The 19647-nt window shown below is 56.8% G+C and overlaps 6 protein-coding genes across 6 annotated transcripts; 3 read left to right on the forward strand and 3 right to left on the reverse strand.

The window, feature by feature from the left end:
- Nucleotides 1-2440: 2440 nt before the first annotated feature.
- GMORB2_0795 (uncharacterized protein) lies at nucleotides 2441-4678 on the forward strand (the record flags this gene model as incomplete). Its single annotated transcript, XM_035462779.1, has 3 exons — nucleotides 2441-3036; nucleotides 3160-3885; nucleotides 4492-4678. 3 exons carry the CDS (start codon nucleotides 2441-2443, stop codon nucleotides 4676-4678), a joined length of 1509 nt encoding a protein of 502 aa, XP_035324203.1.
- A 1084-nt stretch (nucleotides 4679-5762) lies between these two features.
- Nucleotides 5763-7339, reverse strand: GMORB2_0796 (cytochrome c oxidase assembly protein subunit 15; the record flags this gene model as incomplete). Its single annotated transcript, XM_035462780.1, has 2 exons — nucleotides 5763-6849; nucleotides 6951-7339. The coding sequence occupies 2 exons, from the start codon at nucleotides 7337-7339 to the stop codon at nucleotides 5763-5765; spliced, it is 1476 nt and encodes a 491-aa protein (XP_035324204.1).
- A 603-nt stretch (nucleotides 7340-7942) lies between these two features.
- On the forward strand, nucleotides 7943-11026 carry GMORB2_0797 (U3 small nucleolar RNA-associated protein 14; the record flags this gene model as incomplete). The annotated part of the gene is made up of 3 exons (XM_035462781.1): nucleotides 7943-8327; nucleotides 8569-10715; nucleotides 10844-11026. The coding sequence occupies 3 exons, from the start codon at nucleotides 7943-7945 to the stop codon at nucleotides 11024-11026; spliced, it is 2715 nt and encodes a 904-aa protein (XP_035324205.1).
- Nucleotides 11027-11481: 455 nt separating this feature from the next.
- GMORB2_0798 (Ctr copper transporter family) lies at nucleotides 11482-12250 on the reverse strand (the record flags this gene model as incomplete). The annotated part of the gene is made up of 2 exons (XM_035462782.1): nucleotides 11482-11599; nucleotides 11721-12250. The coding sequence occupies 2 exons, from the start codon at nucleotides 12248-12250 to the stop codon at nucleotides 11482-11484; spliced, it is 648 nt and encodes a 215-aa protein (XP_035324206.1).
- Nucleotides 12251-13700: 1450 nt separating this feature from the next.
- GMORB2_0799 (reductase) lies at nucleotides 13701-16058 on the forward strand (the record flags this gene model as incomplete). Its single annotated transcript, XM_035462783.1, has 4 exons — nucleotides 13701-14058; nucleotides 14244-14355; nucleotides 14492-14743; nucleotides 14876-16058. The coding sequence occupies 4 exons, from the start codon at nucleotides 13701-13703 to the stop codon at nucleotides 16056-16058; spliced, it is 1905 nt and encodes a 634-aa protein (XP_035324207.1).
- A 1166-nt stretch (nucleotides 16059-17224) lies between these two features.
- On the reverse strand, nucleotides 17225-18819 carry GMORB2_0800 (Ca2+:H+ antiporter; the record flags this gene model as incomplete). The annotated part of the gene is made up of 2 exons (XM_035462784.1): nucleotides 17225-18393; nucleotides 18582-18819. 2 exons carry the CDS (start codon nucleotides 18817-18819, stop codon nucleotides 17225-17227), a joined length of 1407 nt encoding a protein of 468 aa, XP_035324208.1.
- Between the last annotated feature and the right edge of the window lie 828 nt (nucleotides 18820-19647).

Consider the following 19647-nt stretch of genomic DNA (forward strand, 5'->3'; position numbering starts at 1 on the left):
AGAGTGAGTGAGTGAGAGCTAGAGAGATAGAGAGAGAGAGAGAGAGGGAGAGAGAGAGGGTGTGTGGGGGAGAGAGAGAAAGAGAGGGTAGATAGGAGGGGGAGAGAAAAAAAAAGGGGAGAGTTACATAAGGCCGGGCTCACTGCATGCAGCTACCTACGAGCATACATAACAATTATCACTACACGTATGTAGGGCGATCCACAACGGCGCATCATCAGCTTCCCTTCCCGACAGGGCCAAGGCGTGCACCGGCCGGCCCTTGCATTCGCAGCTGTAGTCGTAAGGAGCAGCAGGAAGGAGGACGGAAGAAAGATGTTGCAGGTAGTAAGTACTGTGCTCTCAGACAATACTGGCACTAAGCATGCTTGTACTCGTACTCGCAATGCTCGGCTCCAGACCTCTTGTCGGGCTGAATATGGCAACGGTTGTAATCATTCGTACTCTGTCGCAGTCAGTATCTTCTCCGTCGGGTCGCATTCGTCGTAAGTGTTGGTCCGACCCATGCTGTCTGCATACGAACATGTCTGGCGAGATGTCCATCCAGGAGGTACTCCGTGGTACTATCATTGATGACCACATTCTCAACCGCTAGGGTTTGCCGGGCAAAGGCTGTAGGGAGTAGGGAGTAGGCGCTCTATCCGTATCCATGTACGGATCATGCACTCCCGTGGGCTGTCCTGATATCCGTAGCCGAACAGAAGATGCATGATTCTATACGATAGAGCAGGGGGAGCTATATGTATTCCAAACATACCCATCACCGTCTGCCTCTACAAGTCATATCATATAGTAATAGATAATAACACTCATCAGCCGGCACTCAGGGGCGCCTGCAGTCAAAGTTGGGGGCAGTCCGGACGGTCTCCAGGTCCAGCGTGGAACATCCCCTGTAGCGATCCCCTGTAGCCCGGCCGATCCCCTGTAGAGGCACGCTGCGAGAGGCACGCTGTAGCCTGTGAGGCTTCTGCCTGTACTGGTGAGGGGACAGGTACTGTCACGTTGTGGTAGGACTGGGAATGGGAGGTGATGATGTGTGTGTGTACTGTGCACAGGCGTGATGGATATATCTACAGGATAGGCATCCGTACATGCATTGCACGATGCTAGACCTACGAGTTGTCAGTGATACAGAGCTGCTCTTAGATAGAGGGAAGTTGCCTGGACAGGTCCTTGTGCCGTGTCCCTGTCCGGCCTCGTGTGGATTTGTCTTGACACGTACGAGTACATGATACCCGCCTACGTAGGTAGCCAGGGAAGGACTGCCTCCTGCCACGCTCAGGGCGGGGACGTCGAGGCCATAGACGCCTTGAACGCCCACCATCTCGCGCATCTCGCTGCACCCCTGAGTTCTGAGTTGAGGAGATTTTGGAGTGACCTCCTGGCGCCTCTTTCTTCTTTCTTCTTCTTTTTTGTTTGTTTGTTTGTTTGTTTGTGAATACCTATCACGACTACGACGAGCGGTAGTAATTGATGATACTATTCAACAGTACGACTGCAGCACCGGTACAGATTACTCTCTAGTATCCATAATCTGTACTGGTAGTAGAGAGTGTTACCTGTGATGCCGGGCAGTGAGGTAGGTACATGTATCTGTACATACTCCGTAATAATGCTCTGTTCGCTGTAGCTCCCACCATGACCTCCACCACCAAGACATGTGCTATCACTACCTACTCCTACTCTCAGCCCACCGCGTACTCGTTGATACTCCCACCAAACCTCCTAGGAAGAGAGCGAGAGATAGATAGAGAGAGAGGGAGAGAGGACACAAACCTCTAGGCGAACATCCTGCCAATTGATCCCATCTCTCTTACTTCCTTCTTCAGCATTTCTCCCTCTCTCGCTTTCCCTCTCCATCTCGAACCCTAATTATCCTCTCAGCTCTTAATTCATTTCATCTCTTTTTTCCCCCTTCATTACTTTTATCCTTATTTATCCCGTTTCCTCTTAGTCGTCACTGGCCAGAATTATTTTTTTTCTCCTGCTTGCTTCCTCCCCCACAAGCTCCATCAGAACGTCTCTCCTTTAATTTTTTTTTCTTTCCCTTCCCCGTGCCCCTTTTGAATGCCTGCCCTCTCTCGTTAGACTTGTCAAAAAGAAAAAAACATCAGACTCACACTCGTTTCCCTCTTTCCCTCCTTTTTTTCTAAAGAATAAAAAAAAACATTATTTTAAATTATTACTACTACTATTCGACTGCCTTCCCGCAGGTAATTCTCCTCATGGGCCCTCACCCCCAGGGACATCTCTTCACCCGTCACCTCCACGACTAGGCCGTTGAATGGTAGTGAAGCATATTGCATCCTCTCGTCCACCGCCAATCCTCCTACAGATTGAAGCTTCATCTCCAAACCCCCCAAATCCTCGACGCTCGTTTTCCTGCCACCGACCAGTCGATTGGAAGAGGACAGGAGACGTGCAGATGCAATCCGAGACCATGGACGACAGCAGTCAGCATGAAGACAGCAGGACTACAAAGTACAGCGCTCCGAAAGACAAGAACTGCCCCTTTTGTGGCCAGCCCTTCACCTCGTCGTCCCTCGGCCGCCATCTCGACGTATACATAAAGGAGAAGAACCCTAAGCCTTCGGATGGCGTCCACGATGTCGACGCCATCCGCAAGATGCGTGGCAACATCACCCGCCGCCAGCCCCGGGGCTCGACGGGTCCTCGCCGTGGCGTCTCGACCCCGATCAGCACCCCCAAGAGCTCCACGGCCAGCAAAGACGGCGCCTCCCGTGACAGGGCGTCTGCCGTCCCTCCCCTCCCCAGGGACGGCCAGTACGCCGTCGACTCGTCCCTGAGCCAGTACTCCTCCTCCTACGGTACCCCCCGGTGGGATCTCAACGCCTCCGCCAACGACCTTGCCGACGCTGCCACGCCGGACATTGGCAGGAGGCCCAGGAACGTGAGCCGCCAGATCATCAACAAGGCACAGTTTGACGCCAAGCACCGGCTGGCCGATGCCGTGGACACGGCCAGGGCAGCCGAGCTGGCACTCCGCGAGCTGCTCGGCTCCTGGCATGCTGCCAAGTGAGTCCGCAGCCTGCTCCCTCTGCCCTTCCTCCTCCTCCTCCTCTCGGTGGGACCTTGCATCCTGCCATGCATGGGTGCCGCGTGTTGTGTGCTTTGACTGATAGGTGACCTGCCTCCTAGACAACGGATCGACGCCACCTCGATGCCCTTTGACTTCGACCCCCTCTCCCTCGACTTCCCAGCCCTCACACTGCAGTGCCTGCAGCCTCCGCCCACACTCTTCTCGTCGACGCAGCACCCCACCTCGACCTCGTGGTCCGTCCAATCTCCGGGCCAGCGCGAGTTCGATGCCCTGCGAGCTTTCTTCGACGACCAATTCAAGTCGTGGAAGGCGACCTGCCAGTCGGCAGCCGACGACGTCTCGGACGACTCCGCATGCGCCTCAGCTGCCAACGGCATCACCCGAGACAAGCGAGACCAGCTGCGCAAGGCAGAAAAGGCGGCCGACGACCTCGAGAAGCAGATCCACGAGCACCTGCAGTCGGCCTACACCGTGTGGGACAGCCTACCGCCGGCCCGGCAGAACGAAGTCTGGGCTCTGGAGATGGCCCGCAGCGTCGGACGGAAGCACAAGGAGGGCCTCAAGATGAAGGAGACGCAGCGCAATCTGGAGCAGGAGAACGCCCACCTCAAGGCCCAGATTGACCAGCTCAACAGGAGGCAGCAGCCCAGAGAGTTCAGGTCGCTGGCACCCCAGACCTTTCCCATGGACAGGGATACCATCGCCCACGCCTACGAGCTGGGCGTCAAGGGTGCGTCGCTGAGCGGGCTGCAGACGGACGACGGCCAGCTCGACATCGGCACCCTGGTATCGCGGTCCATCGAGCGTTGGAAGACGGTCGTCTCGTCGTGCCGCGCCAGCAGCAGCGGCATGGTCGCCCAGAGACCGCTGGACCAGCAGACATCGGGAAGCGTCGATGGCAACGGTACGGCCGCCACAGCGGTCACCGCAGCCGCCGCCGCCAGCACCGGCGCCGCCACCAGTGCTGCCGCCGGCACCGCGACCAACGGCCAGATCAGCCGGAGCCAGTCGAATACGCCGCAGCAACAGACGCAGCCGGTCAAGAGGCAGTCCACGGCGAGCGTCAGCGGGGCCACGAGCGAGCACAACACGTCGGCCAACACGACGGCGCCGCCATCGGTCGACGAGACGACGAGTGACCAGGACGCCGACGCTGAGATGGAGGACGACGACAGCTTCGCAATGATGAACCATCACCAACAACAACAACAACAACAACAACAACAACACCAACAACAACAACAGCAGCAGCAGCAACAGCAGCAGCCGCAGCAGCAGCAGCCGCCGCAGCAATCTCCCCAGAAGCAGCAGCCCGTAGCCCCTTCGTTGCAGCCGCAACAGCAGCAGCAGGCTACGCTCGAAGTACCCCGAACACGAGCGCCCATGCAACAGCAGCAGCAACAGCAGCAGCAGCAGCAGCAGCAGCAAAGAGGCATACCGGACCAGCGCTTCATGATGCAAAACGGCACCGGTAGCCCCGTAGGCAGGACAGCCATGAACATGAGCAGATCCATGCCTCACATGAACATGGCCATACAGACCAACGGTATGCACGCCGGTGACATGGGCATGGCTGCTATCCAAGGCATGCGCAGCGATGCCATGTACATGGAATAGGACATGTAACCAAAAAAAAAAAGACATTTATTTCCCACCTCTCGGCATATTGGGTTCTCATCTATTCTTCCCCATTCTTCTCTCATATTTTAAAAAAAATTCATGTTTTTCTCCCTTTTTCTTTTTCTGTACAGCGGTTAATATAGAATTTTTCTTTCCAATATCATATAAAAAAGAACATTGCGGGAGCGTCTTTTTTCTTCCCAATTTTTTTTTTTTACTGCTCTTCTACTTACTTTTTATCTATTGCTATTTTAGAAGAAGGATTCTCTTATACAAGAATAGTCACTTTATGGGTGCGGTCGAGAAGAGGTGCTTCTTCTATTTGCTGGGGGGTTCCGTTACTTTCTCTTCCCTCTCCACCTTGTTTGTGTCTTGTCTCCTTTTGTCATCTAGTCGAAGTAATCGCATTGACAGACACCTCTTGCCCGTGACATGATGTAATACCTCCACCACACCAGAATCCAACACGCGCTCAGAAGATATAGACCAGGAAAAAGAGGGGAAATAGAGAAGAAAGAGCGTTCCACGGCCTCAGTGTATGGGCTTGAAAGGGATAACGCTCGCAACAGTATCCTGGCAGGAAGGAGAGGATATCTGAGGAGGGAGAGGGTGGGGGGGTTGGGGGTTGTATATGGGTTGAAGAAGAAGAAGAATAAAAGGCAACGTAGGCGCTGATGGGAAGACGTTGCCTTGATGCTGGAGTATGTACCATGATGTTGACCTGTCAAGATGAATGCACATGTGCCGTGATCTTTGCATTGCTCTTGAGCAAGCTGTCAGTCTCAAACATGGGGTCGTCTCTGATCAGGGCGAGGGGCGCTATAATCCATCCGCCCGTGAAACTCTATTTGTATACTGTCTGAGTTGAGTACATAACGCCGATCCTATATTACAAGTACACACACAGCCTGATGATGATGTGATGCTGTCCCTGGAAGGCCCGAGTGGTAATACATGATGATACACGATACATATACATGTATACATATATACATATATATATGCGAAAGAAAAAGAAATCAAGGCAGGACAGAGACCAAGTGGCGGAAGCAGATGAAGAGACGGGAGTAAGAGGGACGGATCAGCGACGAGCACTAGGTATCTGCTTGAGACGCTGCTCGATCAGCCTGACGGTGGCGGCGGGGACATGCAGCCTGTGAGCGAGGACCAGGGCACCGGTCAGCACGGCGATGCTGCCAGCCTGGTGGGTGGCGGCTAGGTGGATGGGCACGAGGTAGATGAGGGTGGAGATACCGAGGGTGGCCTGCAGGCAGACGAGGTGGACCAGACCGGTGGTGGAGCGGCGGGCGTCGCGGGGCAGGGCAGCGGCGAGGCGGCCCGTACGGGCGTAGAAGAAGAGGGCCAGGATGGAGGTGAAGGTGGTCATGGCGAGGATGCGGTGGTCGAGCTGGACGGTGGTGGGGTTCTCGAGCATGTTGCGCCACCAGAGGTCGGAGCCGTCTTCGCGGCGCGAGTAGAAACGGTCCCACAGCTCGGACGAGGGCGGGGTGAGGCCGGTGCCCATGTAGGGGAACTCGTTGTAGATGAGGCCGGCGTCGAGGCCGGCGACGAGGCCGCCGGACATGGCGGTGGTGAAGACGAGGCCGACGAGGCCGATGGAGAGGCGGCGGAAGGTCCTGAGGGAGGGGTCGCGCAGGGCCCGGACGCCGTCGAGCACGGCGCGCGGGTCGGCGGCGCGGAGCATGCGGTGCGTGCGCAGGATCGACAGGCCCGAGAGGAGCATCCACGAATAGCATACGAAGGCGGTGCCCAGGTGTGCCGTCAGCCGGTACTGCGACACGCGCGGGTGCGAGCCCTCGGCGAACAGGTCGTCCTTCAGCCCGGACTTGACCATCCACCAGCCTATGAAACCCTGGAAGCCGATGAGGGCGGAGATGCCGAGCAGGTTGGCGCCCATCAGGGGCGTCACCCGCCGCCGCGCCACCAGGTACAGAGAGGGGAGGGCGAAGGAGAGGCCGATGACCCGACCCCACAGACGGTGCGTCCACTCCATGAAGTAAATCTTCTTGAACTCGTCCAGCGTCATGTACGGGTTCAGGAGCTTGAACTCGGGCGACGCCCGGTACTTTGCGAACTCGGATTCCCAGTCTTCGGCCGTCATGGGAGGGCGAGACCCGGTCACGGGCTTCCACTCGGTTATGCTCAGACTGCAGAGGGGTTTTTCTTGTCAGTCGTTTGGTCTTTTCCTCTTCTTCCTCGTCTTCCTCCCCATTGCCCGGTGCAGGGCGAGAGTGTCTTGTGTGCATACCCTGATTCCGTGAGACGCGTGAGACCACCAAACACGACGATGCCAAACACGCTGGCGGCGCTGCCGAGAAGCCAGTACGCCACACCCTTGGGGTTGGTATCGGGGAAGGACGACTTCTTGGTCGACTCCCCCTCACCGGCGGCTGAGCCAGTCTTCTGCTGTTCATGCTCGGGGCGCGATGATATATCCCGGGCTAGCTTGCCGAGCGGGGAGGTCGTTGCAGTCGTCGTTGCCGAAGACGAATATCGAACCATGTTGATCGTGGGCGAGGTCCAGGTGGCGGCCAGAACCTGGCGGGCAACCGGCTGTCGCAGGCACTGGCTGCATCCCGATAACCTGGACGAGGCCTGGAGGGCTACGCGCCTGATTCCGGGTACCAGGGAAGCCATGGCGAATATGCGGGATAGAGTAGAATCGACTGGCGATACCGGGGGGGGGGGGCGGCAAGAGAAGAAGAGAAGGGGAAAAATAGAGAGAGGAGGGAAAATCACCAGTTAATAATGCAAGAGAATCAAGAGCGCACTGATAGGCTGGAACAAGGGTCCAGGGGCGTCCATCGAACCCCGCTTATTTACTCTTTCAGGAATTTTGCCCTTTCCTTTTTTTTTTTTCTCCTGCTGTCGGACTCGTGAGACGTACGAGTACGGCTGTTTGACCCGGTGGCTCGTAACTCTGAGTGCTCCGGAGGCCGAGTTTGTGTTAGTAAGAATTACACGGGTAGCTTGTATCCGTAATTGTAATCTGTAATCTGTACAGGTTACAGATTATATGTACGATAATACGGTAATAATACCAGTATAACCAGCAACTGTTGGAGAAAGATACGTACCGTCCTCTCACCGCCAAAAGTTTCTAGAGGGGACAGCGGCAGAAAAATCGACGCACTGATTTTTTTTTTTTGGCTTTTTTTCTTTTTTTGGTGATGATGCTTTAATACTGTCAATTTGTATGATACGTACTACGAGCATACAAACCACAGATCCTACCGCGCCATGCCCGGACGACAATCTCACGGGAGGTCACTGATGACCGGCCCGTCCAAGGCCAGAAAAAAGAGCAGCGGCAAGAGCTCCAAGGCCAGGTCGCAGAAGAATGCCCTCAACGCATTTGGCATCGCCCAGGAAATGTTCCCCGTGCGGGACAAGAAGACGCCGCGGTTCAGAGAGCTGGATGCCGATATCGAACGAAAACATGGTCGAGATGATGATGGAGACGGGGGTGACCATGATGATGACGACTACGAACAGCAGCAACCCCAGAGGAAACGCGCCAAGGGCCCCTCCGCCGACGACAATGCCGATTACGGCAGCGATAGCGAGGGCAACGAGTGGCGCATGGGTGGCCTGGCGGACGACGATGAGGACTCCGAGATTGATAGTGACGATGCCTTGGGAGACAGCGACGAAGGCAAGTTTGACGGATACACCTTTGGCGGCTCCAAGTCGAAGAAGAAGAGCAAGGGCGAGGTTAGTTTTTTCTTCTTTCTCTCTCTCCCTCTCCCTCCCTCCCTCCCTCTCTCTCTCTCTCTCTCTCTCCCCACCTGCCCTCTTCCTCTACTGTAGGCTGTTCGGGAAATAACATGACATACAGGAGAGCGACTCGGACGACGACTCGCAAGACGACCAGGGCGAGACTCTCGGCGAGGAAGCCATCGACCTGGCGACGGCCCTGGACCAGTGGGAGGAATCTTCCGAGGAGGAGCAGCCCGATAGGGAGGGCGAATCGTCGTCGGAGGACTCTGGCAGCGATGGCTCCGATGAATCCGAGTCCGGTGACGAAGACGACGAGGACAGCTCCGACGACGGCGATGACGATGACGAGGTCGACCCGGCCAAGCTCGAGGCCCTGCGCGGCATGGTGTCGAGTTTCGCAGGCGAGGTTGACGACGCCGACCAGAAGGAGCAGCGGGGCTCGACATTGGCCGCCATCGACTTAGGCGACCTGGGCCTGTCGGGGGTGGACCCGTCGATGAAGAAGGCGGTCAAGCAGCTGAAGAAGGAGGAGAAGCGGCCGGAGGCGAGCAAGAGGAAGGTGGACGTGCCGCTGGCACGGCGCGAGCAGGGCCGCCTAGACCGCAGCGCGGCCTACGAGAAGACGACAGAGACGCTGAACCGGTGGACCGAGACGGTGAAGCAGAACCGGCGGGCGGAGCACCTCACGTTCCCGCTGCCGGAGACGACGGGCAAGGCCGGCCTGGACATGAGCGAGCTCCAGCCGCTGACGGCGGCGACGGCGTCGTCGCACAACGAGCTCGAGTCGGCCATCCTGTCCATCATGGACCAGAGCGGCCTCTCGATGGACAAGCCCAAGAAGGAGAAGACCAAGGTGTACGACGACGAGGGCAACGAGCTGTCGCAGCGCGAGGCCGTCAACCTTCGCCGGCGCGAGCGCGAGCTGGCCGCCCGCGAGGCCAAGCGCGCCGCCCGCGTCAAGAAGATCAAGAGCAAGGCCTACCACCGCGTGCACCGCAGGCAGAGCGAGCGCGACGCCATCAAGGCCGGCGAGGACGGCGACGGGCCCCTCGACTCTGAGGAGGAGCGCGAGGCTCAGGATCGCCGCAGGGCCCTCGAGCGCGTCGGCCAGCGCCACCGCGACAGCAAGTGGGCCAAGATGGGCGGCAAGGCCAAGCGCGCCGTCTGGGACGACGACTTCCGCTCCGGACTCAACGAGATGGCCCGCAGGGATGAGGAGCTCCGCCGTCGCAAGGAGGGCAAGACCGCCGTCGACTCGGATGACGAAACGTCCAGCTCCGGGAGCGACGGCTCCGACGACGAGAGCGGGGAGCGTGGCGGCGCCACGCTGCGACGCCAGATAGACGAAGAGCTGCGGAGGGACGAGGAAGAGGCCCCCGCGAAGGGCGTCATGGCCATGGCTTTCATGAGGAAGGCCGAGGCCGCCAGGAGGAAGGAGCTCGAGGACCTGCGCGACAGCATCGCCGCTGCTGACGGGGACAACCTCGACGACGATGCCGGCTCAGACGACGAGGCCAGCGAGGTCGGCCGCAGGCAGTACGGTGCGGGCGTCCCCGGCGCCGCCATAGCCGGCGGTGCGCCGCCTGCAGCCGCCAGGAAGACGAAGGCTGCCGCCGCCACCACCCAGGCCGGAGCCCCCTCGACGAGCGACAAGGCTTCCGACGACAGCCACGGCAAGGACGTCAGCAACGGACGCAAGGCTTCCGCCATCACCCCCGCTGCCGCCGCCGCCGCCACTCCCGGCAACGCCTGGGCCGGCGCAGAAGCACCACCGCCACCATCAGCAACCGGCCCGGTTCCGAGCGGAGGCGGCGCCGCCTGGTCCACGGGCGGCGAGTCCCGTCGCCGGAAGAAGGACGCCGCCTCTGCCTCCAAGACGGTAGAGCTGGATCTCACCGCCGCAGCGGGTCTAGAGGTGGCCGTCGGCAGCAAGAAGCGCAGGCCCACCGGCACCTCGAACGACGACGAAGGCGAAGGCGAGGACGAGGACGAGGCGGACAACCACCTCCCCCTGGCGATCCGCGACCAGGGCCTGCTGGACCGGGCGTTCGCCCACGACGACGTGGAGCTCGAGTTCGCCCAGGAGAAGCAGCTGATGGCCGAGGACGAAGACGACAAGGTCGTCGACGAGACGATTCCCGGTTGGGGGTCGTGGGTGGGCGACGGCATCAGCGAGAGGCAGAAGAAGCGCAACCAGGGCCGCTTCCTCAAGAAGGTCGAGGGTATCAAGCAGAAGAACCGCCAGGATGCCAAGCTCGACAAGGTCATGATCAACGAGAAGCGCAACAGAAAGGTCAGTACTGAGCCATCCTCGCCACATACTATACGCAGACATCCATGCAGAGATAGAGGGGGGGCGGGGGGGCGGGCAGGAAAACACAAGGAATGCATCGACAGGGCTAAGGCTGACATCGTATACAGAACGACCGCTACCTGGCAACTCAGCTACCCCACCCTTTCGAGTCGAGACAGCAATACGAGCGATCCCTCCGCCTGCCCATGGGCCCGGAGTGGCAGACCAAGCAGTCCTTCCAGGACAGCACCAAGCCTCGGGTGCTGATGAAGCAGGGCGTCATCACGCCCATTTCCAAGCCTACGGCATAAGATACGGGTAGCAGGTGTGCATTTGATCTCATCCATCATCATTATTTTCTAATCATCTTCTCAAACCATGTAGAGGATGCAGCATGCTAGAACTTGGGGTAAAGATAAAAATCAAAAACAAAGAAAGAGGGAGAGAATGATTAATGAAGACGAGTTCAAGGGAAGATATATATATATCATATCACAAGACACGTGACGACGCGCTGTGCTAGAGATGATGAGAAGACGGTCTGTTGTCGAAAGGGAATCAAAGTCGGACGATTTGTGTGTGATGTATATCCAGAAAGGGGAAAAACAAACCTAGGCCAAACAAGAACAAAAATAAAGAAGAGAACCCCTTCCCCCCCCCTCTCAGAGGCCAGAGGCCAAACAAAGAGACTAAAGACATTGCGTATACACCAGCGCTACAAGATGTATACAGATGCTCTTCTTCTTCTCTTCTTCTTCTCTTCTCTTTAGCAGTGGTCCGACCTATCGTCGTAAGACAGGTTTCCTAGGACAAATGTTCCTAGCCAGATGCCACCGAGAACAGAGAGGAAGTAGCCCACATTCATGGTCATGATGGCCAGCATTCTACAAGCAGGTTAGTGTCCGTCTCCGGCACTCTGTTTTCTCTCCTTCCAAGCGGGAGAAGGGAAAAGGGAGAGGGAGAGAGAGAGAGAGAGAGGGAGGGAGAGAGGGAAAAGAGACGCACAGAAGATATCCGACACCAGCAATGACGAGTTCGTACGTGGCCCTGCTAGCAGCGGTGCCCACGCTCCAGCCGGACCAGCGGCTGGCCAGGTCTCTTCCGACGAGAGCCACAGAAGCCCTAGGATGACGACTTGCAGCAGCAGCAGCAGCGGCAGAGGAGGAGGAGGACAGTCGACGATGCGACTCTCCATCCGAGCCACTGTGAGCCATCTTCTCATCGCGGTTACCGCTGCCGTTGCTGCGTGCGGCCCAGAATCGGGTCTCGAGTATGGGCCGTAAGGAGATGAGGATGCGTAGACAGACGGCCAGGAAGATGAGGAAGATGCACGTCCCGGCGTACTGACCTCCATCCTCGGGCGTCCAGCTGTCGGAGAAGAGGGCGGTGGCGGTCGAGGTGAAGAAGGTCATGGTCATAGAGGACATGGACATCATGTCGTCTGATGACATGGCGGAGGATGTCGAGTCTGACATGCCCGTGGCCATGGAGCCGGATGCTGTCGTGGTGGACGAGCCCATGTCCATGCCGCTCATGCTGTCATCGTGACGAGGGAATAGGGGCATTTTTTTTTTCAAATTTTTTTTTCCAGAAAAAAGAAAGAATGTTTGTAAAAGAAATTCTGTATCTCTCCTTCTTTTATCTTTTGTGTGTGTAGGCGTGTGTATGTAGATGGGAGCTGAGAAGAATGAAGTCAGCCAAAAGAGGATACAGGCAGGTGTATAATACCAGCTAGTACCTACTGGTAGATTACCAAGTTTCAAGGTAGGATCAACCTCTTTTTTTGATATGATAACCCCTCCCCCCCCCCCCCCCCCTCTCTCTCTCAAAAAAGAAGAGAAGAGAAGATACTCTATTGAGAGCACGTTTTATCATCTCTTACCAATCGATCTAGTTGCAGATCTCACCGTCAAAGTACGATGTAATAGTAATATATGCACGACTTAATGTGCTCGTGTGTTGATGGAGCTGTCAGCGTCTGAGCAAGATATATACACATATATATACATATATAATTATTATAATTATTATATGTAAGCCAATCCGACTAATCAGGGCTCGAGAAACTTGCTCTTACCTGCTCTTCTGCAAGTCTGGGGTTGATAGTTTCCAGTCTTTTTTTTCTTCAATTTTTTTCTCAAAAAAACTTGCTCTCTGCTCACTTCGGCACAAACGTTGCCGTTGCCGGGGGGGGGGAGGGGAGGGGACTCTGATAGACGATATTACCATGTATTTTCTGCTAATAGTACGGACTGTGCTATCTTCTCCCTCTTCTTCAGACACGGTTTACTCGTCTGTTTCCTAGAAGCTAGCAATAAAGATGCTACGATACGAGTAGAGGAGAAAAAGAAGAAATAAAAAAAGTATGGAGTAGTGGTGATATAATAACCTTGTCGTTATTTCCGAGAGCACGTTTTGATACCGTCACGACTACTATCATTACCATCCCTGCAAGCAATATCAGTACCGGAAGACCGCATCGCTGCAACGGGGCAAGAGGGGAGGGTAATGATGTACCATCAGAGGGCACAGCTTGATATCTCTCGTAATATCTTGGTCGTGAATGGCTTGGACCCTCTACACACACACACACATATATATATATACGTGTGTGTGTGTGTGCGCGCGTGTGTGTGCGTGCGTGTGTGTGCGTATATCAACGTATATCAACTGCAATATTTCCTGTCTCTGAACAACAAACATATGGGGGGTTTCTCTCTTATCTTGTATCACCTCAGAACATCATCCCCTCTTTGCACTCTCAGCTCTTCTTTCTTCTCCCTCTTCTCCTCTTCTAGCATCCCTTTCTTCTTCTTTCAAAACATATCCAAACTTGCCTTCATCTGCTCGCCGGCTGTTGGGGAAAAGAAAAAAAGGGGGGGAGAGAGAACAGAGAGGAGAGAAGAAGAAGAAGAAGAGAAGAAAAGAGAAGAAAAGAGAGGAAAAGGAGAGAGAACGGGGATCGAGGGAGTCAACACGGCAACCATGTCTGTGCCATGGCTAGATCAACCCGTCATGCTGCACTCGGACAGAGATCCGGGAACATGCGACATGACGCCCGAGCAGTGCGCCTTCAAGAAGGGCTACTGGGTATTCTGGTACGAGGCCGATCACCGCTACGCCCTCCCCACCGTCGCCTTCATCCTGGCCTGCATCGTCGTCTTCTCCCTCGGCCACGCCGTCTCCGTCCTGTCCCCAGAGTCGTGGACGCGCTCCCGGTCCTGGACACGGGTCGTCTCCGTCGTCAGGCTGGCCTCTTACAAGTCCTGGAGGCTTGGCCGTTGGAATTCCCAATCTCTGGGCACATATCTCCTCGGGGCTGTCGGCTTTGTTTTCTTTACCAGTACGTGCTGCTCTCTGTCATCATCTCTGTCTTCATCTCTTGCCCCCCCCCCCCCCCCCCCCCCCCCCCAAACCAGAGATCTCTCTGCCTCTCTCCAGAGCGAACCAATCTATCCCATCTTGGTTCAGGAGGAAACGAGTTCAGGAGAAACGTGCTAACACTCCTCTCTCTCCCCTCTCTCTTAGCAATGACCCTCGCCCCCAAACCATACTACTGGCCCGACTCTAGCTACGGTCACTCACCTCCCATCGCCACACGAGCAGGATGGATGGCGCTAGGTTGCATGCCTTTCATCATGTATGTTTCTTCTTCTTCTTCTTCCCTCCTTCTTTAAGACCTCTTGATCAGTTTCTTTTTTTCCATTACTCCCCCCTCCCCCTTCATGACAAGGGAGCAGAAGAAGAACAAGAAGCTGACCGGCACGTTTTTGCAGCCTCCTCGCAACAAAGGCCAACCCCATAGCCACCGTCCTCGGCACATCCCACGAGAAGCTGGTCGTGTGGCACAACTGGCTCGCCTGGGCCATGTTCGTCCTGGCCCTGGTCCATACCTTTCCCTTCATCGTCGACGGCATCGACGAGGGTACCATAGTCGCCAGCTGGAACGACGGCGGCGTCTGGGTGACTGGCGTGATTGCCCTTCTCGCCCAAGCATTCTTGACATTCTTTTCCATCCGCTGGCTACGGTATGTCTTCTTCTTATTTCCCACTCCAACGGGTAGAGGAAAAGGTTTCGCCCCCCCTCTCAAGAGGGAGATTTCCCCCTTGTTATTTCATCATGTATCGATATACTGATAATCCCCCCCCTCTGAGAATAGGGAGAGATTCTACGAATTCTTCAAGGCAACCCACTTCTTCGCCGCCATCGTCTTCGTCATCTTCTTCTTCCTACACTGCGACTTCCGCATGACGTCGTGGGACTACTTCATCGTCGCCGGGGTCCTGTACTCCCTGTCGTGGGCCTACTCCCAGCTGCGCGTCTACCTCCAGTACGGCGTCGGCATGCGCGCCCGCCTCGTGCTCGAGACTGACCGGATGATGCGCATCAGCGTGACCGCCCCCCCGTCTGCCGCGACCGACTGGTCCCCCGGGCAGCACATGCTCCTCCGGTTCCCCGGCTTCGCCGGTCCCCTCCACTCCCTCACCTCGCACCCCTTCACCATCTGCTCCCTCCCGCCGGCGGACGACCGCTCCGCCGGCAGCACCATGGTCTTCTACGTCCGACCCCGCGGCGGCATGACGGCCAGGCTGGCCCGCCTCGCTCGCCTCGCCGCCGGTAAGCCCGGCGGCGCTGTCGTGCCCGTCCTGCTCGACGGGCCCTACGGCGGCCTCAAGGGCCGCTGGTTCGACGGCTTCGACCACACCGTCGTCGTCGGCGGCGGCGCCGGGGTCGGCTTCACCCTCGCCCTGGCCCGCGACTTCCTCGCCGCTCGTCGACGCTGCCGCCGCCGCGGCGCAGACGGCGGCGGCGGCATCGTTGCCTCCGCCGAGCCCAGGATGACCCTCGTCGTGTCCGCCCGCGACCCGGACCTGTCGAGGTGGTACACCGACGCCCTGTCGGACATGTTCGGGGAGGAGAAGGACCCCCGGAACCTCGCCGGCCTGTCCATCCGCATCCACCACACGGACGCGCAGGTCAGCCCGCCCGATCCCGGCCCCGCCACCACATCGGCCGCCTCCGCGGACGGCAGCGAACCCGACCCCGACCCCGACCCCGAGATGGGCTCCAAGTCCGCCGCGCTCAGCCGGATCGGCGACTTCCACGCCCGTCTGCAGTCCAGCGTCGACACCTCCGTCTTCCACGGTCGTGCCGACCTCACCGCCCTGGGCCGCGAGATCCTCTCTTCCGCCCGGGGTCAGACCGTCGGCATCGTCGTGTGCGGTCCTGCGTCCATGGTGCACGATGTCGGGGCCGTTGCTGCTTCCGCTCAGGTTGCCTGCATGAAGGGTCAGACCGACGGCCCTTCCGAGGTGTGGTTCCACAAGGAGACATTTTCATGAGGAGGAGATGGGCCGTTGTGTGTCTTTCTTCTTTTCTTCTTCTTTTTTTTTCCCGATGGGTTTTTTTACCGGGTCTTCTTCTACAAGTCCTTTTCTTTCTTCTTTTTTCCTGCTAAATTCTCCTTAGCTTTATTCTTCGCATCTCAGCTTGTTGTTTCATATGATATTCACTCCCCTCCCCACACTCGCTTGGAATGAGAATGGGAATCATTCGTCTTTGTCCTCATCGCGTGTCTTGTTTTTCCTTCCGCCGTCGGTCGAGATGTGGGCGTGATGCAAGTGATTGCTGCTCTTGTCTGTCATGTATGCGTGCTCCATCAGGTCTTGAAGCTGTGAAGCCGCTTACCGTGCATGCATGCGACCTCGATATAAATGATAGATGGTGATCCGGACATGAAGAAAAAGTAGTGATTTCCTTGAGAGCACATACTGCAATGGGCTCAACGCTTTCATGGTAAAGCTGCCAGGCGAATTATGATCTCGGGTAACGAAGAAGAGAAGAATGCGTTAATTTCGGTACAATCGCAACTACCTGTTTTGTGTTTTTGTATTTTTTTTTTGTTGGTTGCTGCCATGTCCTTCTTCCGACAACTGCGCCCCCAGCGCAGAATGTGGGTTGTTTCCTAGTCGGGCCCATCCGACATATATCCTAGACTAATGAGAAATCGCACCGTACGACTTATTTAGGTGTTGCTCATCTTTTGATTCTCCCACCCTTTCCTCTTTCCCCATCTGACATATGATGATACTTGTAGGGAAGGGGGAAGATACAAAACGATGCATACCCACATCTTTGTGTGTGTATGTGTGTGTATGTGTGTGTGTGTGTGTGTGTGTGTGTGAGGGGTAATTGTACAAGGTGTGAGAATGGCAAAAAAAAAAAAAAAAAGATGAATAGGGGAAGATACAGTCAAGACATAAGAATTTTTTGTGTGATGAAATCGTTTCACAACGATCTTGTAGATTCAAACGTGGAGAGCTTGTAACTCTCGCGGATGAAGAGAGGTCTCTGAGGGCTTCTCGAGGACAGGAGGAAAAAAGAGATGAGATCCAGGTATTGGAGAAGTAGTGGTATAGACCGATAAATTAAGGAATACAGTGGGGAGGAAAAAGGGGGTTGGGGTTGGGGTTGTGCTATCGTAACAAGGAGAAGAGAAGCCGATTCTCTACGCGCCATCCTTGTCCAGAGCACCGTTGGGAACGGCGTAGAAGGCAACGGCGATGATCATGTAGAGACCGAGAAGCATGGCACCCTCGAGGTAGTTTGACCTGCCATCCTGGACCGTGTAGGTGACGACGAGGACCGAGACGGCAAAGGCGACCGTCTCAAACGTCTCGAAGCGGAGCGACATGGGCGAACCGATAATCCAGCCGACAATGACGAGGAAGGGGGTGATGAAGAGGGCGATCTGGATGCTGGAGCCGATGGCGACGCCCATGGCCAGGTCCATCTTGTTCCGGACGGCTCCGACCACGGCGGTGACGTGCTCGGCGGCGTTGCCGACAATGGGGATGAGGATCAGGCCGATGAAGGCCTTGCTGAGGCCGGCCGACTCGACGATATCGTCGATGCTGCCCACCAGGTAGTCGGCGCACACGGAGACGAGGAGCGTCGTGACGAGCAGGACAGCCACGGCAGCCACAGGGCCCAGGATGGGCTCCTCGGGTTCCTCCTCCTCCTCCTCCTCCTCCTCGGACTGGCTGGCATTGGCAGCGTTGGCGCCGGCCTTGTTGATCTGGGACTCAGGATCGAAGAGGTTGCTGTGCGTGCGCAGCTGGAAGACGAGGTACAGGGCGTAGAGGACGAGCAGGATGATGGCGGTGCCGCGGGAGAGGACGAGGATCGTCTTGGTCTTCTCTTCGGTTCCGTTCGCGTTGAGCACGCCGTAGAGGGCGGCGGGGATGACGAGGGAAGCCGACGACAGAGTCATGAGCGAGCAGGTGGACTGAGCGACGGCGGACGAGAAGACCTGCTCGGATCCCTCTCCGCTGGTGCCGCGGTGGATCAGACCGCCGAAGAGGAAGCACATGCCCATGACGAGCAAGAGGTTGGACAGGATGGAGCCGAGCATGGACGACTGGACAACTTCGATCTGGCCGTCCTTGAGGGCGACGATGCTGACAATCAGCTCGACGGCGTTGCCAAAGGTGGCGTTGAGCAGTCCGCCGATGGTCTGACCCAGCTTGAGGGAGAACTCCTCGGTCGCGAAGGAGAGGACGGCGGCGAGGGGAATGATGGCCAGGAAGTTGATGGTGAAGACGGCGGTGGAGCCCCAGCCCAGCATGCCGGCCATGATGCCGATCGGTACGGCGGGGAGCAGGAAGTTGACATAATCTATGTGAGAAGAGATCGGTTAGTTGGGTTTTTTTTTTTTTCGTTTCTTTTCTCCTTCTCCCCCCCCCCTCTCTTCGCTTCTCTTCTACTGGGTTCTCTTGAACCCTCTTCATCTTCCCACGTGTCGCGACCGCAGATGCGCGCGCGTTTAGTGGTACGCAAGATCCGACGGGAGGGTTATAACATACTGCTCAGGACGGTGGCCTTGAATATATGCCACGAGTATGCGAGGCTCCTGACGGTGACATTGGGACTCTCGAGGCCAGGCGTCTTGTGTGAGTCGAGGAAGAAGGTATAGGCTGGCGACCGATCCGGATGGATGTGGTGGTGATGGTTGCCATTCTGGGCGGGTGTCCCCGAGCCGCTGCCATTGACGAGAGGCGTGCGCTCATCGGCGCCGACCTGTGGCTTCGGGCTATTGCTCATCGTGACCTCGGGTCGAGCAAAGAAGGATGTAGCTGTAAAGGGAGCTGATGAAGACGTCTGCGAGCTTCACGAGAGTGAGTGAGAGGGAGAGAGAGATCGAGGGAGAGGGAGAGGGAGAGATCGAGGGAGATGGATATTTTAAAGTGGCGCAGGCAAAGATTAATAACAATAGCAGGCAAGATTTGGAGAAGGTGCTCCACTCAATGGCAATATGCTGCTCAGACAGTGGGGGGGGGGGGACTCGTCCAGGTCGGCTCCATATCCTATCGTGTACGAGCAGTCCCATCCACTAAGAAGAGACCCATATGATGTAGGCTGTATTAAATGATAGCCAGCCGGAATATTTGGCAATGCACGGCAATGTGGCCATGGCAACCGGGGGAGATTGGTGGGAGAGCGAGGTGCAGGGGTGCAGGGAAGTGGACATGACGTGAGCGATGATGGATCTCAGGGACGGTTTCAAACCGTGACGGAGCGCGCCACCCACAGCATAGCCCGTAGGCGAACAGTGCAGGCAGGAGGAAGGTGACGATTCTGAAAGAGATGGAACTCACGATGATGACTCTCCTGTTCGGACTGTTCGGGGAGGCCAGTGGCGCAGTCTGTACGTGTGTGTGCGCGCAACGCGTGCGTTATGTCCTGCTGAGATGGGCCCGGAGGGGAGAGAGCGGGGGGGGGGGGGGGGGGGGGGGGGGGGGGGGGGGGGGGGGGGGGTAAGGAAGGAAGGAGCTTCACGGATGTTGGAGGAGGGATGGAAGAAGAGACTGACTACGGCTATAGGAAAAAGGAGCGACGGGAAGGAGGAGGAGCATGTATCAGACCGCACCA

The sequence above is a fragment of the Geosmithia morbida genome (assembly GCF_012550715.1).
Source record: "Geosmithia morbida isolate 1262 chromosome Unknown scaffold_1, whole genome shotgun sequence".
Taxonomy (NCBI): domain Eukaryota; kingdom Fungi; phylum Ascomycota; class Sordariomycetes; order Hypocreales; family Bionectriaceae; genus Geosmithia; species Geosmithia morbida.